This window comes from Papilio machaon, chromosome 5, assembly GCF_912999745.1.
Source record: "Papilio machaon chromosome 5, ilPapMach1.1, whole genome shotgun sequence".
Taxonomy (NCBI): Eukaryota; Metazoa; Arthropoda; class Insecta; order Lepidoptera; family Papilionidae; genus Papilio; species Papilio machaon.
Genome location: NC_059990.1, coordinates 3251611 through 3278908, shown reverse-complemented (window position 1 = coordinate 3278908; position 27298 = coordinate 3251611). Strand labels below are relative to the sequence as shown.

At 36.7% G+C, this 27298-nt stretch overlaps 6 protein-coding genes across 6 annotated transcripts; 3 read left to right on the top strand and 3 right to left on the bottom strand.

Moving 5' to 3' along the window:
* The first annotated feature begins 328 nt into the window (after nt 1–328).
* On the top strand, nt 329–5735 carry LOC106708914 (neurotactin). Its single transcript, XM_045677867.1, has 6 exons — nt 329–820; nt 1065–1197; nt 1301–1470; nt 1615–1687; nt 1871–2021; nt 3271–5735. The coding sequence occupies exons 1-6, from the start codon at nt 539–541 to the stop codon at nt 4706–4708; spliced, it is 2247 nt and encodes a 748-aa protein (XP_045533823.1). The 5' UTR covers nt 329–538; the 3' UTR covers nt 4709–5735.
* A 500-nt stretch (nt 5736–6235) lies between these two features.
* On the bottom strand, nt 6236–10170 carry LOC106708709 (spindle pole body component 110). The gene is made up of 6 exons (XM_014500254.2): nt 9919–10170; nt 9197–9351; nt 8717–8865; nt 7174–8611; nt 6805–6951; nt 6236–6493 (listed from the first exon to the last, which is right to left on the bottom strand). Exons 1-6 carry the CDS (start codon nt 9959–9961, stop codon nt 6263–6265), a joined length of 2163 nt encoding a protein of 720 aa, XP_014355740.2. The 5' UTR covers nt 9962–10170; the 3' UTR covers nt 6236–6262.
* Nucleotides 10171–11095: 925 nt separating this feature from the next.
* Nucleotides 11096–12274, bottom strand: LOC106708750 (splicing factor 3A subunit 2). Its single transcript, XM_014500299.2, has 3 exons — nt 11935–12274; nt 11595–11858; nt 11096–11521 (listed from the first exon to the last, which is right to left on the bottom strand). The coding sequence occupies exons 1-3, from the start codon at nt 12086–12088 to the stop codon at nt 11154–11156; spliced, it is 786 nt and encodes a 261-aa protein (XP_014355785.1). The 5' UTR covers nt 12089–12274; the 3' UTR covers nt 11096–11153.
* A 1887-nt stretch (nt 12275–14161) lies between these two features.
* Nucleotides 14162–15860, top strand: LOC106708732 (40S ribosomal protein S10). The gene is made up of 4 exons (XM_014500281.2): nt 14162–14248; nt 14400–14612; nt 15168–15411; nt 15793–15860. Exons 2-4 carry the CDS (start codon nt 14413–14415, stop codon nt 15826–15828), a joined length of 480 nt encoding a protein of 159 aa, XP_014355767.1. The 5' UTR covers nt 14162–14248; nt 14400–14412; the 3' UTR covers nt 15829–15860.
* Nucleotides 15861–16523: 663 nt separating this feature from the next.
* On the bottom strand, nt 16524–19142 carry LOC106708703 (NADH dehydrogenase [ubiquinone] 1 alpha subcomplex subunit 9, mitochondrial). Its single transcript, XM_014500241.2, has 7 exons — nt 18992–19142; nt 18670–18863; nt 18158–18381; nt 17708–17911; nt 17447–17608; nt 16928–17114; nt 16524–16768 (listed from the first exon to the last, which is right to left on the bottom strand). Exons 1-7 carry the CDS (start codon nt 19035–19037, stop codon nt 16595–16597), a joined length of 1191 nt encoding a protein of 396 aa, XP_014355727.1. The 5' UTR covers nt 19038–19142; the 3' UTR covers nt 16524–16594.
* Nucleotides 19143–19658: 516 nt separating this feature from the next.
* On the top strand, nt 19659–23871 carry LOC106708694 (synembryn-A). The gene is made up of 8 exons (XM_014500232.2): nt 19659–19804; nt 19877–20016; nt 20180–20651; nt 21053–21258; nt 21908–22046; nt 22173–22416; nt 22750–22967; nt 23493–23871. Exons 1-8 carry the CDS (start codon nt 19724–19726, stop codon nt 23646–23648), a joined length of 1656 nt encoding a protein of 551 aa, XP_014355718.2. The 5' UTR covers nt 19659–19723; the 3' UTR covers nt 23649–23871.
* The last annotated feature ends 3427 nt before the right edge of the window (nt 23872–27298 follow it).

The window sequence follows — 27298 nt, the reverse complement described above, 5'->3', positions numbered from 1 at the left end:
ATTTAAATCGGTTCAGTAGTTTTTGCGTGAAAGCGAGACAGACAGACAGACAGACAGAGTTACTTTCGCATTTATAATATTAAGTAAGGATGTATGTCTTTCAATTATTGGATTAACTTTATAATTACATTTGCATAATAAAGTTATAAATTAATTTAAATGTTATGGTGAAACTCGTGGTTGAATAAAAATTATTCAATATACAACAATAATACAAATTACAGAGTGTATTAATGGTTGAAAACTTGAAAATTTCAATCCAATTTTATTTGTAATGGCAACTTTGTTTAGACGGGCTTCAAGGAGCGAGGGTTGGGGAGCGGCGCGGTTTTTTGCGCCATTGATGTGCATTTATGCGTGTTGAATCGTTTTTCTACTGCATTTCATAGCGTCTTTTAAAAATGATACTTTATTGCGAATTAATCAATTAACTATAGTTAGTTACGTTATATGAAACGCCGCATGGTATATTTGAGTGTGTTTAAACTTCATCCATGTAAAATACTGTGTTTTTTGTGTACTATTTATTAATTCAACCATGAGTACCGTCGATATTAATCAGATGGATTCTGAAAACGACAATAAAACTTTGGATAAAAAGCAAATTGAGGAGGAAGAAAAAGAAATGATGTTGAAAGCTGAAAATGAAAAACTGGACGATTCTGAAGATAAAAAGATGGAAGGAGAGGGAACGGTGAGGGCGGCATTAGCAGGGGATGTTACTGAACAAGGCAGGGAAGTCAAACCAAAATATATTCCTATAGGAGCCATAAAAATGCCTGGATTTTTCACAAGGAATTCGGAAAAGGATAAGACAAAAGTAGGAAATGTGTCTTTTTTAAATTCATCTTCTCGACGATGATTAATTATGCTGTAGTAACATTATGTTTAATGGTTTTATTTAAAAAAAACATGATATTTTATTATTAAAATTTAAAATAACCTTATCTGTCAGTGCATGGTGATTTCAGTATCCTTTGTTCAGTTTACTTAGGTTTTTATTGTTTCCTTTCAACTTTAAATGATATAAGAGTACATAGTTTTAAATGTCATTTTGGTTTTAGGAGGATGAGAGTACCATAGAAAAAGACACAGAACATGAGAAAACATTAGAGAAAACTGATGAAGACATTAATACCAAACCCCAAATAGGATTGTTGCAAGCTTTTGCAAAGTTATTGCAACCTAAAGACAATGGTAATTTTTTTTTACATGCAAATTATAAGCATAGTTGGAAAAATATAGTTTTTCTATACATGTAGAATTTTGGTATATTCTAAATGTTTTTGTTTCATTACAGACAGAGAAAATGACCAATCAAAACGCTTAGGCATATTCAATGTGAAGTATCCTAAAATGTTTCAAAAAAGGAATGCAGCTCAAGAAGCCACTCTTGCCTCTATGGAGACATTGGAAGATAAATTCGACACAACTAATGATGGCATGGAGAATGTTAAGTTAGATGTTGCTGTAAGTTAATTATTATTATTAATATTAATATTATTTTTTCTTCTGCTGCTTTTTATAGAATACATAGATCTTGTGATAATTGCTTTAAAAAAAAATATTATAGAAAGATAGAAAAACAAACATTATAGTAATTTTACTTTTCAGGACCAAGAGGAAGGTAAAGTTGCAACACGGCTTCCACTCAAGGAAAGAGTCAGGCAAAGAAAGTTTGTTATTGGTAAGTATAGTAAGAAGTATAGAAGATAAAAAAATGGCCTCAAAAACTCTAGCATACAACAGCCATTTAAAGTCCTGTTAAATATGGTCCAGACTTTTCAAATGCGAACTTGTGAACAGACTGATGAACAATTTTAAAATGTAGTTTTTTGTTAATTAACTATAATAGATTTTATTTCTACAGATGACATCATGGTGTGTGTGGTGGTAGTTCTGCTGTTGCTGGCGGTGATCATCGGCATCATAGTGGCCTCGCGAACCGGGCCGCCAAATCAGCGCCCTCTTCGCCTCGGACGATATATCACAACGCTAACCTCCTGTGGAGCCGTGGAAGGGTAAGTTAGTGGTATACAATCACAAGGGAGCGTCGGTGGCTCAGGGGTTAAGCACTTGACTTGCAATCTGCAGGTCCTGGGTTCAAATCCCACCATGTACTAATGTGTTTTTCGATTTACATTTGTACATTTATCTGATGTTCTTACGGTGAAGGAAAACATTGTGATGCAAACATCAATTATATGTATGAAGTCAACCAACCCGCAAATGACCAGCATGGTTGACTATGGCCTTGTCACCCCTAACTTGGGGTAGGTTCCAAGCCCATCAGTCTGGACATATAGTGATGATGATGATACAATCACTTACTGCACTCAGAGACGTTAAGGTCATTAAAGGAGGCCTTTACTGTAGATACTAATTCTAATTCATGGTTCAATAGAATTTAACGTAAAGTGATTTTGCAAATAACCTTTAAACACAGAGTACATTGTTGTGTAGAATTAAAGTTGGACATTTACTTTTTTTCATCCAAGTATTTAAAAAAAACAAATTTTCTACATCCAATAAGTTCTTTAAGGTATCTTCAAAAGTCTGCAATGTAAAAATAGTGTCAACAGTCTGTCGTATGTGCGCAAAAACAGCTCATGAATAAGTAAAACGCAATTTAGCCGCGTTAGCACATACATCTAGCATATATAGCATGTGCTAGTACAGCGTGCGATGTCGCAGTACTCGAGTGGCCCACAAGAGGCCGGCTCGCTCCGTCGTAAATGCACATTGCTCATCCATTGTTACTGTAACGATATATTAATTGAGTGCAGCTCAATTCACCGCCGGTCTTAATACAGATAAGCCAGGATCCGGTCATGACGTCACTTGTATGGATTGTAGGCGCTTTAGAAATGCATTGTCCATGTGATTATTGTGATACGTATGTTTAGAAAGTGAATTGTTATCGACTATTTTTTAAGGATATTTCTACTCTAATGAGTCTATTCAATGATGACAAGTCTCGGTCCTTTTATAAATGTAGCTTATTTTGTTTGCGCGTTAGTTTGTCCATTTTTAAAAACATCGCCGAGAAGTTACCGGTGCGCAACTAATAATTATTATTTTAATTGTATAGAGTATAGATATATAACAGTGTTATCGATTTTATTCGAAAAACCCATTATCTCATTGCAGCTTTTTGCTGGGAACTGATTTCATAGTATTTCATAATAATGGAGTACCTACATAGTTAAAGTAATACGCAATTTTGTAATGATTAAATTTTTTGTTAAAAAAATACTTTTTGGCTTATAGCATCTACGACGAAGGCGTTTACAAGTTCTACGGCGTTCCTTATGCAGTACCACCGGTCGGAGAGAAAAGATTCACGTACGCGCAGCCTCTTAACAACCTGTCGCTGTGCTGGAACGGCACACTGGAATTGCACGAGCCCACTCCCCTATGTATGCAGATGCTGGAGAACAGCACCATCACCGGAGACGAGGACTGCCTCACTCTCGACATCGTCACTCCCCACGTGCACTACGGGTACCCCCTGCCCGTAGTCGTGCTCATCGGCGCCAACTCCCTGGCCGGCGGCATCGGTCCCGCCCAACCCTCGGCTCTATACGCTCGCACTAAAGAAGTCGTGTTTGTGCGACCCAACTTCAGATTAGGACCGTTTGGCTTCTTAGCACTCGACATATTATCCAACTCAAAATACCCAGCGACGTCCGGAAACTACGGCCTGAGCGATCTGATGGTGGCGCTGCAATGGATTCAGTACAACATCAAGCATTTTGGAGGTGACGCCGAATCCGTCACTCTGTTGGGACACAGAGCCGGAGCGACCCTGGTCGCCGCGCTCACGACGGCCACCAACGCGCAGAAGCTCTACTCCAGGGTGTGGCTCTCGTCACCCTCCGTCATATTCCCGGGAGAACCCCTCCAGCAATCTCAGAATAACAACGAACAATTTAAACAACTCAGCAAATGCAACGACGCCGATTGCCTGCGACGTATCACACCCACGGAAATACTCTCCGCCACGCCCGACACCTGGCTGGGCAACAACATCGACTCGTTGCCGTCGGCCGACGAGTTCAAACGGTCGTGGCTGGTCCTGGACGGGAACTACTTGAGGGTGCACGCCTACGAGAGCTGGGATAAGCAAAAGAAAGCCAAGGAGGAGGGAAAGGAGAAGGTTTTCAAGCCGATGGTGTTCGGGACGGCGATCCACTCCGGTCACACGGATCTTCTGAAGATGAAACACATGAACTGGACGGCGGATATAGTCGAGAAAATGGTGAACGAGAGTTACATAGGCCAGAAAAATTTAATGGAGGCCGTGTTCCAACATTTCAATAAAACATACGAGGGTCTGGTGGAGTTGATTTCGTCGATCCGGACGCTGTGTCCGCTGGTGAGCCTGGCGCGGCTGAGACTGGCGGCTCCGCTGTACGTGGTGACGGGGGCGGGCGCGGGCGGCGGCGCGGCGGGGGGCGGCCTGGCCGGCATCGACGCCGACGTGCAGGCCATCTTGGGAACATTCGAGTCCGCGATGCCGGAGCAGCGGCGCTTCATGGCGGCCATGCAGCAGCTGTTCTACTACTTCGTGTGGCACGGCGAGCTGGCGGGGCCGGCGGGCGGGCTGCTGGCCGTGGGGCAGGACCTGCTGCCGCTGCCCGCCGCTCCCGCCTGCGACCTCCTCATCCGCGAGGACGTCGTGCCCAGATACGCTCATCTAGATTAATTTGACCCCTCCCGATTCCAATTCTCCGTATGTGTGTCTGAGATTTTTTTGCATTTCAAATTTTCCGCTTAACTTTACACCGTTTTTGTATTTTTTATATTCTTTTGAAATTGTAGTTATTTGATTTTGTACTTATCGTGCACGTATTGTTAGATTAAGCTCGTAGTAAAAACTTGTCATGTTTCTAAGTAATGATGGTTTATGAATTAGTTTATTGACAGCTTGTTTGTTAGGTGGATCCGTAGCCGATCTGATAAGTATAAATCAAGTTCTTCTTATGTATTTGGAGCCATTTTGTACTCGTAGTTTTGTTAGTTTTACACGGGTTTATATAATATTACCGATTGTACTGTACCCAGTTTTATACATTTTGCATTTATAATGTATTAGCAAGAAGACTGATTTTTAATGAAATATCCGAGTGATCTCTTCCGCCGCGGGCTCCGGATCTTTTTTATGTTTTCGACGATTTTTTTATATGAAAAATTATTTACTTTATGACAGCTTTGGAAATAATAATCTGATAGTTTTTAAAATTGTACTGATATGAATACTCAATGTAATTTTAATATTTGTATGAATAAAATTGTACCCCATCATACTTTAATGTTAGTATTAGGATATTATTTGAATCTGTATCGTCTGTAATTGTTGAATGTGATTTATTATAAAAGTCTGAATAATCCAAAGAGTAATTTTGTCAATAACAATAACCAAAAAGCTTTTTGTAATGTATAAAACGTAATTTTATCCATCATTGTAATACGTGTTTCTTGCCATTATTCTTAGTTTTACTTTATCTTACCATATTGTAATAATGAATTACAGTAGAAATACCAAAGGATGTTAATTTGAACGAGATGTCAACAGAATCGGTATCAAAGAACACTGACGTTTCCTTGATGTAGGCTCGAAACACTAAACACCACGAACCACTCGCTCTGATTAATTATTTTAAGTTATTATGCAGTTAGTTATAAACGCGAAGCTTCTTTTGTAAATTGGTACCTAAAATAAAAAGACTGGCTCAACATTTTGTTGTTTTATTAATTATACCCAAAATAAATTATCTATTGCATTATAAAGCTCTACATTGCTACATAAAAGAATATAAGGAAGAAGACAGTAGGAGTAAGAAGTACCAGATTTCAGTTAGATTTTATTGTACTCAATATAAAACTACAGAAACTGATGCTGAGGATCTAGGAATTATTATTTTTTTCATCTAAGAGACACATAAAGTTAAGATGGCACTGAGGTAAGCTTTAAGTAAATCCTCTCATATGTTTCTCAGGTATAAAAAGCTTACTTATAATTTAAAGAAAAAATTGTATCAATGCCAATATTTTTATTTATCAACATAATTATGTATGAAAAGTACACAACGTACATGATTCAAATGGAATAAAACCTAAACAAATTAATAAATTAACAAAGTCGGAAACAAACATTCAAAACTGGTAATAAATTATACAATCATACGAAACCACAATCAAAAAATATTAATTAATAAATTAGATTTTTTGCAATTAAAATATTCAAGAAATGTAATGTTTATAACTGATTCCGTTCCCTCAGAGGAGAAACGACTGTTTGAATATTTTCTTTTCCAATTTTAATGGTTTTTCGGCCGAAGGAAGGTGATCTGGGCGCTACTTGCAACTGTTCTACTTCTTTCTTCATTTTGTCCATCATAGAGGACTGCTTCACCATCATCATTGTAAGTTCTTCATTTTCTTGCCGCAGTAAAGATAGCTCAACGACGACCGATTGTTGATCTTGAATCTAGATAAATAAAAATATACATTATTAGTTTTACATAATACTAACTGTCGCCCGCGACTCCGTCCGCGCGCAGTTAAAAAATGGGGGGGGGTATGAAAAATAGATGTTGGCCGATTCTCAGACTTACTGAATATGCTCGCAAAATTTCATGAGAATCGGTCAAGCCGTTTCGGAGGAGTACGGTGACGAAAACTGTGATACGAGAATTTTATATATTGGATATAAACAGAGAATGTCTGAAGCTACAATAATGTTAGAAAAATCTAACAATTTCGTAATACTTGTCGAATATAGTAGATGGTATACGATACCTGTTTCTGTAGCCGCTCATTGTCAGTCTCGAGGCGAGCTATCTCATTGGCGGCGTGTGCGAGAAGTGCTCGCGACTGCTCCGCGGCCGCCGTCGCCTGTCCCGCGTGCTCCCGCGCCGCCATACATAGTCTTTGCTTCTTTTCAACCTAAACATAAAAAACATTTTCTTTTCTCAATAGTACCAATCTAGAGCTAATTTATTCATGATCAAATTAATTAACACTAAATTAAAAGAGACAATGTACAATAGCGTCCTCACCCAACAACGGAATTCGAATCTATATCAATTTATATGTCTTGGCAACTTGATCAATTTTTTAATTCACTTATGCATTGTCCTTTGATGTAGTTATTAAAAAAAAACTCACCTCTTCACGAAGCATTTGAATTTGAGAATCAGATTCCTTTTTCAATATTTCCACATCTTCAATGAGCTCAGTTTTAATAGTGCCAAGTTCTCGATACGCCTCTTTCTCTACATTCTGAAGGCTCTCAATGAGTGTAACGTTGTGTTCCATTATGCGGTTGTGTTCCTTTGCCAGAGCCGCTTTGGATTTTAGAATATTAACCAGGGCCTCTTTGTACTCATTGCATTCTATTAATGTATTATCTAAAGTTTTTTTGCATGTCGTTAGTTCGGTTTCCACTGCCTCTTTTGAGTTAGTCAATGATTGTATTTTGCCTTCCAACTGTTCTAACTCTGTATCGGACTCCCTCAGACGCATTGTCAGAACTTGTACAATATCTCTTGTAACGGAAAGGGACATTTCAAACTTGTTCTTGTCTTTTATTGCTCTCTCAACATCTAAAGTTAACTTATTGATCTTATTTTCGTAATCAATTACTGTTTTCTTAGATTCTTCTTTTAGTTGCACTAACTCCTGAGCAAGCTTTGATTTTTCTATTTTCAAATTACCATTTTCCTTCTCTAAGTAAAGAACTTGATTATGAGTCTTACTTTTTTGATCTTCACAAACACTTAACTTGTACTTAAGATCTGTTATTTCACTTTCCAAATTTTGTATTTTCTGCTCATTCAGTGAACAATGTTCCTGAATGCTCCGACTGCGCTCTTCAAACTGTATTTCACATAATTTTAATTTTTCATCTGCAGCTTCTTGAACTTGCTCTAACTTTGCTTTCATTTCTCTCTCTTTTGTAACCAACTTATCTTGTAAATCTGCAATCTCTGCATCTTTTTCTGCAATTGTTTGTTCCCTGATTGAACTTATCAAAGTTTTATAATGAGATTTAATATTTTCTTGCTCTGTTTTACTTTTACTAAGGATTGCTTGCTTTTCTTCATCCATTTTTGTTTTCAAACTTTCTAATTCTGCTTTGTATTCCCGTCTTATGCTTTCATTGGCCTCTAGAGCTAATGCATGGTGACCTTTTACCATCTCTAATCTCTGTTTAGTTTCTTCAAGGCAAATGTTCATATCAGTTAATTTGTTCTGTAAATCTTGACACAAACTATCTCTTATAACAATAACTTCTTCCAATGCTGTTAGTTCCACCTGTTTACTGCTCACTTCTTTTTCTAATTTATCACATTGTGTTTCTAATTTACTTATTTCGTCCTGTAATTTTTTTACAGTAGAATCTGAATTCTCAACTGTTACCTCATCTTTCTGAACATCTGTATCACATAAATTTACTAGACATAGTTTTTTATTTAAACTTTCAATATCTGTATTAGTTTCTGTTAATAAACTTGTTTCACCCAATTTTCTTTGTAAAGCTGCGATTTCATTTTTTAAATCTTCAATTTGTCTATTATATTCTGATATTGTTTGATCTTTATTTCTAGAACAATCCATATATATTTTTAATTACTTCATACCAAAATATTATATAAAAAAAATTTAAAAGAAAAATAGATGATGTTTATAAATAAAATATTAGGATTACCTGATTTCAACTTCTTGTTCCTTAACAAGATCTGGAACATTAGTGGATGGTTTTTTACTAATATTTTTCTTATTATCATTGTTATTAGTCTTCTTTAATGAACTTGTTACTTTTGACTTGGTAGCTATATAAGGCTTAACTGGTTTTGGCTAAAAGTTTAAAATAAATAAAATTATTAATCAAGTGACAAGTATTAGAAAAGTGAATATAATGTATTGTATATGAAAATATTTTCAATATGCACAGTGTCACTATGAAAAAGGAAAATACATATGTCACCAAGGAAATTGAAAATAAAAAAGAGTTCTATATGAAATGCTAGTTACACCAACCATATTTTTGTTTATCAATTAACATTAATTAGAGTTAAAGTAAACCAAAATCATGGTTAATTTATTTGTGTAATTGATTTCATTACATGGTAATTTAATCTACATTTTTGAAGTAGTCTGATTTTATTTATAAATTAGATAATCTTACCGTTACAAATGATTTTACACTGGACACAGAACTGCAATGTGATTGTGCATCACTGTTAATTTTAATTGGAGTGGCTAAAGATTTTTGCTGCAATTTTGGAGCTGATACCTTCGTTTTCTGACTAGATTCATTGCTTGACTGAGTTTTATTTGTGCCTGTAATCAGAATGTTCTTAATACATGACATGTTAACTACAATGTATAAATATGCTCTGAATTCTCTACTAGGTCCGTAAAATATCAATGAAATTTTCGTGTTAAGTGGTTTTATACACCCTCAAAATGAACGTACTACCAGATAGTTGGGATATTAACAGGAACTTTTAAATGGATTCTGTATTTCAAATATTACCTCAATGTCTGTGTGATTGTATTGTCTGCTTAGATTAGTAGTTTTTAAATATTTATTTAAACTTTTGTAGGTATATTTCGTACATGAAACCGTATGGAGACATATGGATCACAAAAATCAGCTGAGACTACATCTGATTAGGTCTACTTTAAAAAAGACATGAACCACCGTGGTCAGGACAAATTTTTAACGTTATATGTGAAAATGTGGTTTCATCTGATCTCATTTTTAAAAGTAGAATTGGGAAAAGTTTATTCGTACCTATTTAATTTGTAATTAATAAAAATTTTAATACCGATTCGCAATTGTTTAATATATTTGACACCTTCACTTATTATCGTGGAATTACTTAAAAAATCGTAATAACTTACCTAAACGCAAAATTGGTTCAAATCTTTTAGCTTTTGAAAACATACTGAAAGACAACCTCAGCAAATTAAACAACAAAGGTTCTGCAGTGTTCGGCGATATAAAATGTTCAGTATAGTTTTTATTTCAATGGATTCCACTTCTGTTCAAGTTCGTTAACTGTGCTGTTGTGTCCACATAACAAAAGATCGCGCGCGAAATAAACGCGCAACAAAAATACCAGTAACTTTCGACAAAAAAAACCGTTAAATTACGTTCCGTTCCAGGTAAGTAAAGTAAATCAACGCAAAACCTTTATTCATTCTTACACATTTTTTATCCAAATATAAGTTTATTCTACAATTAACCAATAAAATTTTTTTAGGCATCAGTAATAAGTAAAAACTTTTAACAAAATAAAAAATTTAAACAGCTTTGAAATTTCGCAACATACGAAGAAAAGTTTTAGAAGATTTAGATCAGTGGGGGACATTTGGATTTAGAGGGGGGCAATTCGGAGATTTAAAAACTTAAGGCTACATCCTTACAATGATAGCCAGTGCTAAAAAGTACATAAAAACGTTTTAGAGACAAAAATCCGTTGCATTTAAACTATTTACATGTGTATTCAAAAATTATATGAAATTGATCTTATTAGGTAAAAGTAGTATTTAATTATTTCTCTAACATTGTAAATTTAGGCCTCGAGAGAAATTTATTTCTAAACAAAATTCATAAGGGGGCAATAGTCATGTTCATCCTGAAAAATGGGATATGGATCCAAAAAGGTTGGGAAATACTGATTTAGATAGATTAATTATGGCTAAAAAAATGATAGAATGACATAAGTACTGTTTAAAATTGACATGCAAGATTATTAATAGTTTTAACCATGTATGTGATCCACTCTGCTTTATTTATTTTATGGGCTGGCCGTGAAGTATAAATTATCCTTGAAAATAAAATCTAGCTACATGAACATGCTCAAATAATTTTAAACTAAAACCATACTCTACTTAGATATTAAGTAACAATAGCATTTTTAATATAATTTACAATATACCATATAAATTCCTTGTATACAATTTGCTGACAGTTTCTAGAATACACACTTCAATTTTAATCTGGTGAAGTTCATAATCAGGGCATATTATAACCGTTATATATTTTTTGTGAATTGAAAAAAAATCATTCAAAACATTTATTTGAAAAATATTTATTAATTATAACACACTTATTAAAACATCTATGCTCATATTTACATTGACGGTGGAGGAGGTGGAACTGGCAGTAATGGTGGAGGAGGAGGTACCCCCATAAGATTAGCTCCAGGTGGAGGAGGTAATCTGATACCATGATTCTCCCATAATTTAGGAGGGGCAGGAGGCATTCGTAAAGGTTCAATTTTAAATGCAAACTGCAAAAAGAATTGTTTTGTATCCTTATTCCAGTGAGTCCAAAACTTGGTGTCATGCTTCTCTACCTCACGACTTGGCACTTTGAATGCTATAGTCTCGTAAGGCTCCGCGGCAAAGAGCAGGTACTGCCACCTGCGGTCCGGTGGCTCTATTTTCTGCTCATAAGCAGACATAAAGCGATGTCTTGGCTGCACACCTTCAGCAATTTCTAAAACACAAACAATTTGAGTTTATTAATGACCTTTAAAAACTTATGCAAAAGGATTGTTGCTAGTTCTTACCTGGGTAATCAACTTGAAAAAGCAAGCTTTGTTGACCACTATCAGGGTCTTTTTGTTTTGTTACTCTATAACCAGGTCGACCAATTTTTACAAACTTCTTAGGCTCTATTCTTGGCTTTTCGGGTGCTAATTGTTGCGGTGCTTCTTTGGCCTCCTTGGCAGCTCTTCGAGCTAAATTAGCTTGATGCTTCTTTCCCTGAGTATGAGCTAAATAGCTACCCTCGTTGTTATGAAGAGTTAAACAAAGTTTACACTCATATGACCCTGAAAACAAATTTCGTTAATATTAACGTAACAAAATATATAAAAACACGTTACACAGGTTGTTTAGCTAACTTACCCAAATGATTTTTCATAAAGTATGGGTCTTTATTTAAGTCAATAGTTTCCAAAGCAAGCTGACGGAGTCTTTCGCGACGATCTCGGTTGCTTTCGGACCAAGAGGCTACACCGCCGCCTCCGGTTTTACCACCGGGTCTATTTTGGAAGTCCATTGTTAGACCCTTTGAGAAATGTTTAAGTAGAAGAAAAAACGAAATTAATTATTTTGTGCGATAGAAAACACTTAAAACTGGCGAAGGTAAACCATTGGTGGTTAAAATTGAGTAATTTACGAAAACGTAAAAAATGCAGCGTTATGCGCTTTTGTTGACTTGACGTTCATTTGACAGTGACATAACATTTTTTTTTTGGACAATTTTTACCTCAGATGAAGAATTATATAGATATGGCATACGCGTTCACCCGTAAGGGACAGATAGAGAGTACTATAGACTATACATATATATATGTAAAAGGATTGGGGTTACCAGTTATTTGTTTTGTCCCGAAAATGAATAATTACGATATAATTTAATATAGACCAATTTATATATTCCCAATTAAATTGTAATTAATAAACGTAATAAATATAAAAAACAATGCGTAATTTTTGTTTATGTGACTAAGATTACATAAACAGATTTTTTTAGTAATACTTAGTCAGGTCATAAATTCTGTTACATGTTTAATATAAAATAATTGAAACAAGTTTATTCATTATGTGACCATTTATATACCAAAATGAACTTAACAAAACATAGATTCTTATGACACTAAAGTTTATTCAAAATGACATCCGTGATTTTGAATACAGGCCTTCAATCTGCTCGGCCAGTCGTCTATCACAGGACGAACGAGGTCCATGTCAATATCGGCGGCTGCCTTAATCAAGGATGTCTTGAGTGACTCCAAAAAAAGAATTTCCCGATATTTTTTTCCCGCGTACTGCTTCAACAAAGCGCGGCATCTCTTCAGTCTTAGGTCCATTAGACGAGCATTCAAACGATGTCCTATTTTTCTTCGATATGCACGAAGCCCTAAGTCTTCATAAAAAGCTACAAAAAACATACCAATATTATAGTCATATAATTTTAAATTACTCTGTATATCATTACAGTGAACACTACATGTAAAACTACTTAATATTAAACTATTTTGATTGTAATTTCTAAGAAACAAAATTTACATGGGACAAATTAAAAAGCATACTCTTTAAAATCAACGGGATAAGAAAGTATCAAATATTTAAAAACACAGCATATACCAGAATTAAAAACTCCTTTTGAAATCTGTTGAAAATAGTATAAAAAATGTGAATTGTTTCATTTATATACATTATACATACTATAATTTATTTCCCCTAAATTCAGGGTAATTTTTACAACAAGATGGTGGTATTATTTTTACGGGTAATAACCAACCAATTTGAAAAGAAGTTTAATATGGCCGCTTGTTTCCCAGATATACAGTATATTATTTGACACAAATGACATCTGCGTTTGGGCGCATAATGTTCGAAAAATACTATTTTATTTTAGCTGATTTTACCCGTATTTTAACATATTAGTTATTACAAAGACTGTAAAGAACAACTAGTTTGTATTTTCTTCCTTATTTTGTATGAATACATGTGAATAAGTGCGTAGTTTCAGTACTTACGAGTGAAAGGTTATGTTTTTCTCTTTTCGCTCACTACGGCTTTTACAACCGACGATACAGCAGTATACCATGTTTTATAAACTTTACCTTACTAAAACTGTAATATCAAAATATTTTTGCACAATTACAGCCACTAAGTACTCACAATTTTCGAAAAATAGCACGAATGTCAAACTTTGTTAGGGACAACCTAGGTTGTTTGTAGGGGACAACCTTTGTTCCAAACAAAGCCCAAACCCTGGTACGCAGAAAGGGACGGAAGATAGTTATCCCTGTCTTTGTCACGTCACAGGAATTGTGTATAACTGTATCTCTCTCACTCACGGTATTATTATTACCGTGTCATAGACTTGATTTTTACAGTTCTTGATTCTTATATATTTGAGCATTTGAGTTCCTGACATTATGGTCAACGCAATGTTGCTAGGATATCAAGTTATTTTCTTTGAAATGTAGTGAAAGAAAATCCAAAAAATATGCTATTTAATTGTACTGTTTCCAAAACTTAATGTTTATTATGATACAAATTATTGGGATAATAAGAATTATGAATTTACGTACGAAATGTAAAAATATTGACGGTAATAAAAATCTTTTTTGTAAGGGCAAGAAAACAATACTTCAAATCGTTGTAGAATTTGCCTTTTCTTTTTAGTTGTCAAAATAAGCGGAAGGTAATATTTAAGTTAAATCTGTTTTTATTTGTTGAATCTTTGAATAAAAGTGAATTTTTCCCACAAAGTTATTTTTACCTTGATGCCTATTATCGTACGTTGAATTTATTTCACGATAATTTGAATATATGTGTTAAAAATATTTTTTTAGGTAGGCGATCAAGATGTTGATGCCTAAACAAAACCGTGTTTCCATCTATGAATACTTATTCAAAGAAGGAGTCATGGTAGCCAAGAAGGACTACCATGCACCTAAGCATCCTGATCTAGAAAAGATTCCTAACCTGCAAGTGATAAAAGCTATGCAGTCCCTCAAATCTAGAGGTTATGTCAAGGAACAATTTGCGTGGAGGCATTTCTACTGGTAAGTTTTAATCTTAGTATGCTTTTTAGTTGTATTAAAGCTTAAAGATGAATGTTTCCCATAAGTAATTAATGATTTTGGAAAGTATTGTTTATCATGAAGAAATTGGAACTGATAAACAGAGTTCATAAATGATATCAATTAGTAAATTACAGACTATTGTTTGTCCTATCCTTTATAGTGTTTTGTCATAGTTAAAGATATAAATTAATTATTCGTAACAACAGTTTTCAAAATATTTACAATTGCAATAAGTAAAAATGTTTTAAATTAATTTAACCGAAAGGCAAAAAGGGTACGAACGGCATAATTAAATGTAGTTTAGTTTATATTAAACCAAATTGTTATCATAGTTATGTATTTCTGAATAGGTGCCTACTTTAAATTATTTATTTAAATGTTGGATGCTTTTCAACAATGGTTAAGATCACAACATGTTTGAATCAATTTACAAGAGTGCAAAATTAACTCTATTTACATTTTTAGTTTTTCTATTAATTTAGAAATCAAAATCAAACAAGCAAAGTTCCAAAAACAAATATTAAATTTTCACAGGTACCTAACCAATGAGGGTATTGAGTACCTAAGAATATTCCTCCACCTGCCACCTGAAATTGTACCAGCGACACTTAAGCGGTCAGTGCGAACAGAGACAGTGCGTCGTGGTGCAGTGGGCAGGACAGATGCTCCAACCCGTACCACAGAGGACCGGTCTGCATACCGTCGTGCCCCCACCACACCTGGTGCCCCACATGATAAAAAGGCTGATGTTGGCCCTGGCTCTGCTGATTTGGAATTCGTGAGTATTTTTATATTTGCCTACCAAATGATTAAAGTAGTAGGAATACTTCATATCTTACTAATTATCATAAACATAAAACTTTAGATAGATGTTTTCTACCAGGTAACTTTAGGACATCTAAAATAAATCTGGATATAATTTGGCACAGATAGATTACCCTTTAGAATAGCTTACTTACTAGTAAGTAATATAATAGGTTATTAAGTTTTTTTAATACCATATGGACAAAGTCATGGCTAAATGGTAAAGTCATGGTAAATGCTAGTAAATAATGAAAGTCATCTAATGAATGTCTTTTTTTTTTTAATGTGTAGTATCCATATAGATAAAATATGACATAATTTATTGATATAAATCAATAACTTTCTATTGTTACAGAGAGGAGGCTATGGACGTGGCAGGCCAGCTCCTTGAATAAGATTAAAATAAACAATATTATTCCAAAATATGCTTTTTATTAGTTTCTGTATATTGGAAATATAGCCCGAAAAGGGCAAAGAAATAGGAAAAAGAACAAGTTTCTTATAACATGTTATCATTAACTAAACTTACTTATGTTTTGTTCCGATTGTGCCAAGAGATTAGTCTTTGTGGCAATCATCGAGGGCTTTTAATTAGCAGACTAGGTTTGGCGAGATGAAAGCTTGTCACCCAGTACTCCTCATAATTAAGTAGAATGAGGTATAGTGCAAAAGGCCTAACTAAGCCAGTAAGTGCGGCTTCTATAGTAGTTCTATCAGAAAACAGTCTATGGGTAAAATGGAACAAAATCAGCTACAGTATCTTGTGATACTTTTAACATTGTCAGGAGGGCACTAGGGAGCTGTCATACTTTAGGGATCCCCAAACTTTTTTGGACAAGTGACCCCTTTTCTAAAATGAACTGTTACCTCAGACCCCCGTGGCAAAATTACCTTCTTTTAAGATCATTTATTATTATTATAATTATTCATTCTGACTTAGGTCAATAGAAGAAGACAGTGAGCTTTAACAATGCTTTAAGTTCGATATCAACCACTTAGGGAATTCCTGTTTTAGACACGCTCACCAGGTCAGATAGTTTGTCCTCATAGATGGATAAAAACAAACCACATTACTAATAAGACCATAATTTATTGAATGTATCTACAAACAGATAATAAAATTACGACGGCCATCGGCGATTGATTTTTGACTGCATTTACAGGGCATTTGGTGGTGATGGTTGAGGGAATTCCCCAAGTTTGTCCAAGTAATATTGATAAGCACGGAACGGCTTCAGTTCCCATGGCACTTGATCTTCCATTTGTGTCAATGCCACACCCAAGTCTTCCAAGGTAGGCACACCTTTTTCGGGTCGGTCAGTAGTTGATTCCTGTAAGAATTAAATAGTGCCTTATATAACAACTAATAGGGCTTGAACTTGACACATTCAGTGCCAATGTCTCATCCTACCAGTTTCACTACAATACGTAAAATAGAAGGGGTACTGAGAATAGTATCGCAAAAAAGTGGCTAGTATAAAAAATAATACCTTTTCCAAACCTTCCCAGTGCAATCCACCAAATGGGTAAGCAGGAGACAGCATGTTTGCGGCGGCTACGCGCAGGGAGAAGAATATTGGATCATACTTCATGTCGTACCGCCTGTAGCCTGCCCTGTCCTTACGCATTAACTTGTAGAACCAGTCAATGAGGTCAGCGAGAAGGTATCTTTTAGGCCTAAAAAAAATTATTATTTTTGATTAATTAAGGTATCTGGTAAGATACATTAGGCTTTTTTTTTGGTAAAAATTTGATATGGTTATGCATAATAAAAGCATTGCTACACTTTTTTATAATAGTATAAATGTGAATGTTTAGATGAATTGATGGTTATTTGTTTGAAGGTATCTCCGGAACGGCTCAATAGATCTTGATGAAATTTGGCACAGATATAGAAAATAGTTTGGAAAAACACATAGGCTACTAATAAAAGTTTTTTTTTTAATTCCGTGCGGAAAGAGTTGTGGGGACAGCGACAGCTAGTAGATAATATCTGAGAATTTGCTTACCCAATAGCTTGGTAGACTTGGCAACGAGTGTCAGGGTCGCGAGCAGCGTTCACAATGCCCTGAGCTACATCAGAAACATAAACAGGCTGCTTTATAGTCTCCATGCCATTCTTATACACAGGCACCAGGTTACCATGAGACCTCCAGCCTGTTGCTAAAGATCTGCAAGTATTTAGTAAAAAAATTACACCTTAAAAATTGCTGTCACAGTTTCTTTGTTCAACAATTCAATATGCTTGGCCTATTAACTTTATACATTACCTAAGGAATCTATCTTCAGAACCATAAATATCGGAAGCACGAAATATAGTTGCTGTTGGAAATTCTTCCCTGACCGCACATTCACCGAGATACTTGCTGATTTTATACATTGATGGTTTCTTTAATACCAATGGCTGTGGATGCCTCTCAGCATTCAAGTAAGAGAGATGAATGAATCTCTCCACACCCATTTCTCGGCATATTCTGTAAACATATACATTTAAATAGTAGGAGTCTCATCAGCTTAGAGTTTGATTATTTATAAGACAGTTATGCACTAATTACCAAAGATATGTAAAAAATATATATTATTCAACACTTTTCCAATAAGCTTTAATCATAACCAGCAGTATACATACTCTGTTGAATTTATTAGAACAATGATTTTTATTCAAATAAAGAAAACATAATGTCTTATGTTAAAAATCTGTAATATGTGTATTAAACTACCTGGCAATACGCCTGGGCCCATCAACATGCACATCTGTGTAAGAGAAGTTTTTGGTTTCATAATCACGTCCCACAAGGTTGATGACAACATTTGAGTACTTGACAGCTTTAGCAATAGATGCCTCATCACGAATATCAAAGGGAGTAAAGAGGACTTGACCAAGGTCTCCTGCTACTTTGAGTCGGTTAGCATCATAGAAGTCACTCCTGTATGGTAAAATCATCTGTAATGCAATGAGAAATATTTGGTAATAACAATATACCTTTATAAATTTAAGAAAATAATATTAAGCTATAAGACTATATTCATTCAAAAATTTTAATTTTATTTTGAATGTGTGTTGGAAACAAGGCAATATTAATGAAAAAAAAACATAATTGCAACTATTAAAAATTACTGTGATAAATAAAAGAGCAACCACATTATTATAAACAGTTGGAACTTATCAAATAAATGTTTTACAAATCACAATATAAAAGTATTGTGTACTGTTAGAAAAATTACAACTTACTTGAGTACCTATCTTGCCAAGTTTGTTGCATACGTATCTCCCTACGAACCCAGTGCAACCGAAAACAGTGGCCACGATTCCATTGAAACTACTGCGGCCACCGGTTCCTCGCTTGTACGCAGCAATGTTAGGTTTACCATCGGTACTGTACGATGCCGACTTTATGTAAATAATACTCAAAGCACCGTGTTTTGCTATAAAACAACTCTGCACACTTATAATACTCGTTAAGGTCAATAAACTACTTCAAAATACATTTTGTTACCAATTATGTAAGACTTATTTTCTAATTTATTTCAATAAATAGAGAAGATATACTTACGTATTATTTTATTGGCTAAATTACCGGATAAGGCTACAGCAGCCATATTTAGGCTGTAATTCGTTTATTTATATGAAATACAATACAATATCCTATAATTTTTGGTGCAAATCCAGCACGGAGATATTGTATTATTTGACATATGACATATGAAAACAGATGTTAAAATAGTGATGTATATCAATTAATTAACATAATTTCGTTTGATTATAACTATGATTATAACTAGTCGATTATGAGACGTTGGATTATTAAATAAAAATGTCGGTGTCTTTTTTCCTTTAATAATAAATAAATATAATAAAACAAAAAATAAAATATTTCCTTAAACCTAAATTAATATAACTCAAAGAAAAACCAAACAGACATCCTTCAATATTATTGTTACAAATTGTCGTAAATAGCTGTGGTACTATTTTATGCTAATAAAATAGCAAGAACTGTTATTTTTTAAACTTGTTCAATACTAAAACTGTTTCTGTTTCCTGTTCCTCTGTCATTTGTCATTGTTTGACTTTGACATCTGTATTTATTCTATTTTGTATAGGCATAATTTTTGTTATGTCTTCAGAAAATTAACTCACTTTGACTCAAGAAACTACTTTAATTTCTAATTTCACCTTAAAAACTATACAAATAATATGTTTTTAAGTGCCAATTAATTATTTTTCTGCAATCTGATAAATATAGATTGCATTAAGTAAGCAGTTTATTAGGCTGATTAAAATCAAAATGAACGAAGAAGAAATCAAAGTTTTATCTATCGGTGATAAATCAGGTGTAATTCAAATTTTAAAGAAATTCTTAAACGATGTAAGTTAACCTTAGCACATTTTGTATGTGTTGCAATGTTGGAACAATAAGGATACAATTTTTTTTTTTCAGAATGAAAATGTTTTTACATTTCCAAATTTATCAATGAACAACAACAGAGTATCCTTATGGGCTGCTTTATTTCAACTTATTCAAGAACCTTCTTTGGAATCTGTGCATGCAATGTGTTTGTCTGCTCTCAGGATATTAAGGTGCTCAAGATTATATCAGATATTATATATTTTATCCATCTAAAGTAGATACTTTCATTATTATTTTTATTTCTGTTTATATAATTAATGTAAATTGTTAAAACAGAAGTTTGAAAGAAAAAAAATTGCATGCTTTGTACAAGTTTTCAAATACCCTTTTCAGCCGAGATAAACTTGAAGTAGATGCCATAGTATGTGAGAAATGGATAATAACATTAATTGAAAAAGCTGGTCTGTTTAATTTTCTAAACATTGATGATGAAACAAAACCAGCAGAGAGAATACCAAAGAAAGAAGAGGCTATCGAGGCTTTAAAATGCTTGTGTAACTTAGCATTGAATAGTGAGGTATCGAGAGCACTTTGTGCCCATACTTCTATTGCACAAGGCCTGGTTGCAAGATTGAGGTCTTACAAAGACATACCTTATAAAGATGACATTATGCTATTTGACATGAAACTGCTCTTCATTCTAACAGCTCTTAGACAAGACATATCTGCAAAGATCAAAAGTGAATTGCACGGAATGGACTATCTTATAAGTTGTTTGAATGAAATAATTACTGAAGCATCTGTTGATCCAGATGTTGCAGGTGCATGTGGTGGTGTAACTGGAGACAGCCATTGTTTCTTACAAGTATGTTATCATTATAATATTACTAGCTGTCGCCCTCGACTCTGTACGCGCAACATTAAAAAAAAACTTATTAAGTAGCCCATGTGTTCTTCCAGACTATGTTCTATATTAAAATTTCATCAAGATCCGTTGAGCTGTTCTGGAGATACCTTCAAACAAACATCCTTCCATCCATCTAAACATTCGCATTTGTAATATTAGTAAGATGTGAAACGTAAACTTCGTACCAATTCTGAAGGAAACAACCCAAACGGATGAAAGTGATTTTTAAGACATATAAAGTTAATGTGGAGAAAAAGTGCTTATTTTTAATCAAAAATAAAAATAAATCTTTGATTATTAATATGTTTGAATTCAACCAATAGTATTTGTAAATGTTTAATTATAATTTTCCATTTTAGGATAATCAACAAGCAATAATTTGTGAAATATTAAAAATTCAGTTTAATCTAACATTACAAAATAGCTTAGATGACCAGGTGGATGAAGAGGAAGAGGCAATTTATTTAAGATTAATGCCTGTGCTCACAACACTGCTCAGTGCACATGTGTCATCGGAGCAAAAGTTACATGAGTTACGAAATAATATTGTTAATGTGCTAGTCAGGTAATGTACATATGTTCTATCTAATTTCTCTATAAAGCAGGCTATTGCTTTGTTAAATACTATACTTACATAGTTGGCTTAGAATTAAAACATTACTTAGATAAAAAATTACTTTTATTATGTTACATTTACATTTAAACATAATTTATTTATGTTGTATTAAATATTTATGGATAAAATAATTAATCATATAGAAAAACATCTATAGACAGGGCCGGAGTTAGGGTGGGATGCAGTTGCGCGACCGCCTAGGGCGTTGGGCAGAAAGGGGGAGCCATAGGTCTGCGAATACAGTCTCACATTACACTGTAAAACCTCGAAAGTCATGATAAAAAAGGGGGTTCTGTAAAAGTATCGCCCAGTGTGCTAGTAGAGCTAACACCGCTGCTGTCTATGGATAATAATAAATTAGCTGTCGCCCACGAGTCCGTGCGCGCGGAATTAAAAAAAAAAAAACTTAAAAAGTAACCTATGTGTTCTAATATACTATGTTCTACATCTGTGCCAAATTTCATCAAGATCCATTGAGGGGTTCCGGTGAGATACCTTCAAAGAAACATTCGCATTTATAATATTAGAAATAACAGTAAGATTAATTTATATTTGTTTTTGATGTCTTTGTATCAATGTTATATAACTTGTGTTGTAGTGTGCCATCAAAGTTTTATCCATACTTAACTCCTGATTACAATGAGGGAGAAAAGCCGCAATATGTGTATGACACTAAAAATATGGAGTCCTTACAGTCACTTATTCAGTTCCTGTTACACCGTCTCACAATAACAACGGTAAAAATTTATACATATTAATCCATTTAATTTCTAGTAATGTTTTTTTCACTTTATAATGTTGGCATCATTATTTACCAACTTATGTATTCTTTGCTACAGCTAAACAATATAATTTCCTTCCAGAGTACAAGTAATCAGAATGAATATTTGTGCCCGATCTTAACTGTATTGAATAAAAGTGCACGTAGTTGTCGGGCTCATCGTAAATATCTCAGACAAGAAGTGCTGCCACCTCTGCGCGATGTATCAAGTCCTCCGGAGAAGGGATCCACACTACGCAACCAATTGTGTAGACTGCTCACAACACCAATCACCGCTATCAGAGATCTAGTTGCTGAGTTCCTATTCATATTGTGTAAGGAGAAAGGTGAGAGATATTAATTAATTGGATGGATGGATGGTTATATATTTCTCGATCTTAGAGGTTTCTCTCTAACCCGAGTTTTTAGCCTGGTTAGGTTGACCGTAGGGCCTGGACAATGACTCGCTTCAGGTTTCTCGCTAATCCAGTTCTAGTTTAACCAGGTTTGACTGTATATTTTTTCAAATGAAATATAAATAAATCCCTATGATATGTTCCCTTAGTGGCGAAGTAGCTGAAGGCTGGTATATGTAGTTTAGTATTTTTTTTAGTATATTATCTTCTTATCCAGTTGGATTCTTTATTCTAGTAAATTTGACATTATATCATACTTTCCAGTTGGGCGTATGGTGAAATACACTGGTTTTGGGAACGCTGCGGGCCACTTGGCGCAAAAGGGCCTGTTGTCTGGTGGTCGCGGCCCCGTGGTGTACTCATCGAGTAGCGAGGACTCCGATACTGAGGAGTACTTAGAAGCGCAGCCCCACATAGACCCCGTGGTGGGCTGCACGCGCCCCCCACGTGTCAACCCGTTTGAAGGCATGACAGAGGAACAGGTATGAAGTTGTTTTACACATTCATTGTTACCAATTTGGTCAATGAGTTCAATTTCATTCCCAAAAAATCCTTGTGTTAAATAGTTAATAATCTAATATGTGTGTAATTGTGGTTTATTCTTTTTTGTTTTAACAATTATAGGATGTAATTATCGTTTCCTCGTCTTTCTTTCTCTTCAAAATTTGTGTGTAATTGAAACCTCCTAAGTAAAGGGCACGTCAAAGTAAGAGACGAAAAAAACAAATTTTTACATTTAAGTTAAAAGTTTAATTTAGTATATAGGGCAAAAGTCAAACTGAATTATGACAGCTTCTTAGCCCTGTCAACGTTAAAAATGTCACAAGATCCTCTTTGTACTGTTGTGTCATTTTCAATGTCTAAGTAGGTTTTATATATATTCTGACAGAACCAAACGCGATAGCAGCGCCTCTTACTGGTTTACATATATTTGATTATAGTTAAAAAATGAAATTATTTGATATTGAAATTTTATTTTGTAAAGCAATTCGTCATTTTTTTTACAGAAAGAGTACGAAGCGATGAAGTTAGTGAATTTATTCGACAAGATGGTGTCAACGGGCGTGGTGAAGCCGGCGCGGGTTGGTCCTGACGGTCGGCCGCAGCCAGTCGAACATGTGCTCGAGATGAGGGAACACCCACCTAACAGACCTCAGTCCTAATTATTTATACTCTATGTTAATCTTTACCACAGATTAAATATGTTGCATAGGCAACATAAAATACCTATTTATAATCTGTGTCATTCTTAAACACAAATATAAATTAAACATTACAAGGAATTTTGATTAGATTAAATTAAAGCACGTCTTATCCAGTTAGTAGTCCTCTTAGTAGTAGGGGCTCAGTTATCCGCAACTCCACGACAAGCGCGTATTTTGCGTGAAGGCAGGCTGTGGGTTACTTCAGCCAGCCCAGCTCGCCAAAGAACCCCAGCAGTCCCTTAATGTTGCTGGTGATCTCTGGCGGCGACCTCGGCGGACCTAGGTATCTGACCCTGTAGTCGGACACTGCCGGGCAGTGTTGTATAACGTGCAATGCCGTTTCTTCTTCCTCCATGCACGCTCTGCATAAAGGACTGTCGGTGAAACCTAAGTTAAAAACGGTGTTTGTTAAAGTGGCCGTGACCTGTCAGGGCAGCCACAGCTACTCTGAGCTGTGGCTTGCTTAATTTAAGTAGCCTATTTTAGATTCGCTTATTAATTTTCGGCAAAACTTCCTTTGTCTGCCCGCATTCACTTATGTTATCCCTGAGCACGCTTTGCTGAGCGTGACTTCTGCTTGTTATCTGCGATCTTAAATATCCTAAAGGCAGGGGAACGATGGGCTCAGGGCTGATTGCTCGGCTTCCGGAACCTTTGCGGGCCAGCTCGTCCGCTGCGTCACCGCCTCTGGAGCCGCTGTGACCTTTTATCCATTGAAGGTTGATATTGTTAGCTGCTCCTCAATCATTCAGAATTAGGTGACACTCATTTATAAGGCCTGAGTTGACTGTGTAGCTGTTCAGTGCCTGGAGCACAGCCATGCTCTCAGTAAGTGTGCTGATGTTTTCATCTTTTGCTTTTCTTGCAGCTATGGCGTGTGCTGTTAAGATTATTCCCATGCATTCCGCTTGGAATATGGTACAGTATTGACCTAAAGATGTGTGTATTTTGATATTCAGGACTTCCGAGAATACTCCTGAACCTGAACCTTGAACCTTGGTCTGTCTTGGACCCATCTTGGATCATCAGGTGTGTGGTTGTGCCTACCTGTGTCATCGTGTTTAGCCTCAGTGAGGTGTATTTTGTATTTCTTGTGAAAGATGTACTGTTTGGGGATCAGGTCGTGTTTGGCATCAACGATAGGCATCGCTGCTGTGAGCGTCTCCAAAATAGACGTATGTGGGATCCTGTATTGTCTCCATAGATTAAGTGTCCGCAACCTTAGTGCCGTTGAGGTTGTTGTAACACGGGTAGCTTGACCGCATTTGTCTATATTGCTACAGAAATTTCGCCACCCTGCGGTGCGGCGCTTTCTGATGCACTTTTTGTAGTCGGACTTTGCCGTTTTATAAGCGTCCCAGTCAGTGTCATTCGAAGTGTTCGTGGCTCTATTCAGAGCTTTCCTAACCAGCTTCCTCTTTTTGTCCAGTTCTTTGCACCACCATGGTTGTTGACCAGGTTTTGGAGCATAGTTTTTTTCTGGACAGGCTTCGTGGTAGCTAGTTATGATGCTCTCGAAAATACTATTAGCCTGTGTTTCTATGTACTCTTGTTCTGACCCTTTGAGGGGTGCGGTTCCTCCCGGATTGCCGGGTCGCACACACAAGCCAGGTCATTTTTGAGCTTATATTTGTGCAGGTATGCGGCAAATCCTCCATGTCCTGTAAGTATTTGAGCCCATGCGGGCTTATCTTCCAGGGTCTATAAAGTTTTGTATGCGCCGGCTACTTCAGGGAAAAACATTTTGGTAACCGACGCTCTGGCCCCACCGGTATATCTACTTACTGTTCCATCGCTGGACCACACCCTCCCTTACTCGCTTTTTAACATAGGAGAGCGGGCATCTATCGTAGGCCGGGGCGACCCTGGATTGGGCCGCTGCCAATCTCGCTAATTCGTCGGCCCGCTCGTTGCCCGGGACACCAACGTGAGCCTTGACCCAAAAGAGTCGGAGGGTCTTTCCATTCCCCTCTAACTCCCTAATATTCCTACGAATATGGGTAGCGAGGGGATGCCGCGTGTCCGGGTTCCGGATCAGATCGAGCGAAGATCGAAAGTCGTTGAGCACCGCCGTGCAGTGGAAGCCGCGCAAGACAGCCAGGTCCGTAGCTCTGGCTATCGCGAGCAGCTCCGCCTGGAAGACGGTGTACATCGGCTCCAACCTCATTCGCTTGGTCCGGATCTCGGACCCATCCCGCCAGTAAGTATATCCACCTCCTTCGCCCAGGCGCTCGCGCCGTACATTATAGTAGGCTCTACTACGGCGACGTAGATTGCCCTGATTATCTCCGGGCACAAGCCCCACTCCACGCGGGCCATCGTCAACAGTTTCCTATATAGGCTGGCGGCTTTTCGGCACACATAGGCAACATGGGTGTTAAATGTAAGTTTACTGTCGACGATGACCCCAAGGATCTTAAGCTCAGTTACCATCGGGACGGCGACGCCGCCCATCTGCACGACTGGTGTGTCGTATTTAAGCTTCCGCGTAACAACCATCGCTAGTGATTTTTCAGCGGAGAAGCGGAGTTTATTTACGACACCCCAGTTGTATACGCAGACTAAGGCGGCGCCGGCGTCCCGGTGGATCTCGAGCGCCGTGTGCCCGGAAAAAACCAGGACGATATCGTCGGCAACGCCTGGACGTATGCCCCAAGTCTGTCCAACTCGTCCAGGAGGGGGTCCAACAACAAATTCCAGAAAAGGGCCCCCCCAATGGAGCCCTGGACGCAGCCCTTCGTTTGGGCCTTTCGCGCTGTCCTGCCAGCATAGTTTACCGCCACGCTTCTGTCTCGGAAATAATCCTCGATAACGCGCCTCAGGTTTATAGGTACCTTTTTGTCGACCATCCTACATTTAATGGCGGGCCACCATGCGTTGTCAAACGCGCCTTCGATATCTAAGGAGACGAGCAATGCCGTCTCTTTCCAGTGTAGGATGCCCCTGACGTGCTGCATGAGGTCGTACAGCGCGTCCTCCGTGCTCCGCTGCGGCGTGAAGCCGTACTGCCGCTATCTCTGGTTAGGTTGCCAGATCGTGCGCAGGTAACCGCTACTTTCAGGTCTGAGGATACTGCGTCACTGTAGCTGATTGCCGTTGGTCTGGAAGGTCTTTCCACCTTCTGTTTTTTATAGTCTCCTCTCGGCGACGTTGAACTATTTAGAGCTCTTTTTTCGGCTCGGGTTTCCTTACCAGGTCGCTGAGGTGCCTTCCCCTTCACAGGGGCCGTTCCCTTGCCAGAGGTAGTGGTCGGCTCTGGAGGTCTACGACCTGAACCAGTTGTACTTTGGCCACTAGGTCCGGCTTGGGGCGACACCTGATCAGGGATTGGCGACTCTGTAACCCTGGGTAGTTCCCCCTTCCGTGCCTTGCGTTGAGCTGCTCTGTATCTTTGGAGCTTGGTAGGCCGCTTACATTTTTTCGGCTTGCCAGCAGGTTCCTCTCCGGTGGTTCCGGTCTTGGTTGGCTCCAGATTTTGCTTCGGCGCTTTGTCCTTGGCTCGTCTGGAAACTACCTGGGTGTTGTTGTTGAGCTTTTGCTCGGACCTGCTTCTACAGGTTGGCTTGTAGAGTCGTAAATTGAACCAGTCGCCTTTGGTTTGTTTTGGG

Coding starts and splice junctions, on each gene's coding strand:
- LOC106708914 (XM_045677867.1), top strand. CDS start 539: ATGAGTACCGTCGATATTAATCAGATGGATTCTGAAAACGACAATAAA. Junction 1,198..1,300: donor ATTGCAACCTAAAGACAATG/GTAATTTTTTTT, acceptor GTTTCATTACAG/ACAGAGAAAATGACCAATCA. Junction 1,688..1,870: donor GCAAAGAAAGTTTGTTATTG/GTAAGTATAGTA, acceptor TTATTTCTACAG/ATGACATCATGGTGTGTGTG.
- LOC106708709 (XM_014500254.2), bottom strand. CDS start 9,961: ATGTTTTCAAAAGCTAAAAGATTTGAACCAATTTTGCGTTTAG. Junction 8,612..8,716: donor GAACAAGAAGTTGAAATCAG/GTAATCCTAATA, acceptor GGATTGTTCTAG/AAATAAAGATCAAACAATAT. Junction 6,494..6,804: donor ATGAGCGGCTACAGAAACAG/GTATCGTATACC, acceptor TTATTTATCTAG/ATTCAAGATCAACAATCGGT.
- LOC106708750 (XM_014500299.2), bottom strand. CDS start 12,088: ATGGACTTCCAAAATAGACCCGGTGGTAAAACCGGAGGCGGCGGTGTA. Junction 11,859..11,934: donor CTTTATGAAAAATCATTTGG/GTAAGTTAGCTA, acceptor ATTTGTTTTCAG/GGTCATATGAGTGTAAACTT. Junction 11,522..11,594: donor TTTTCAAGTTGATTACCCAG/GTAAGAACTAGC, acceptor TTTGTGTTTTAG/AAATTGCTGAAGGTGTGCAG.
- LOC106708732 (XM_014500281.2), top strand. CDS start 14,413: ATGTTGATGCCTAAACAAAACCGTGTTTCCATCTATGAATACTTATTC. Junction 14,613..15,167: donor GCGTGGAGGCATTTCTACTG/GTAAGTTTTAAT, acceptor AAATTTTCACAG/GTACCTAACCAATGAGGGTA. Junction 15,412..15,792: donor GCTCTGCTGATTTGGAATTC/GTGAGTATTTTT, acceptor CTATTGTTACAG/AGAGGAGGCTATGGACGTGG.
- LOC106708703 (XM_014500241.2), bottom strand. CDS start 19,037: ATGGCTGCTGTAGCCTTATCCGGTAATTTAGCCAATAAAATAATAC. Junction 18,382..18,669: donor TTGGCAAGATAGGTACTCAA/GTAAGTTGTAAT, acceptor ATTGCATTACAG/ATGATTTTACCATACAGGAG. Junction 16,769..16,927: donor ACTGGGAAGGTTTGGAAAAG/GTATTATTTTTT, acceptor TAATTCTTACAG/GAATCAACTACTGACCGACC.
- LOC106708694 (XM_014500232.2), top strand. CDS start 19,724: ATGAACGAAGAAGAAATCAAAGTTTTATCTATCGGTGATAAATCAGGT. Junction 22,417..22,749: donor CATATTGTGTAAGGAGAAAG/GTGAGAGATATT, acceptor CATACTTTCCAG/TTGGGCGTATGGTGAAATAC. Junction 22,968..23,492: donor AAGGCATGACAGAGGAACAG/GTATGAAGTTGT, acceptor TTTTTTTTACAG/AAAGAGTACGAAGCGATGAA.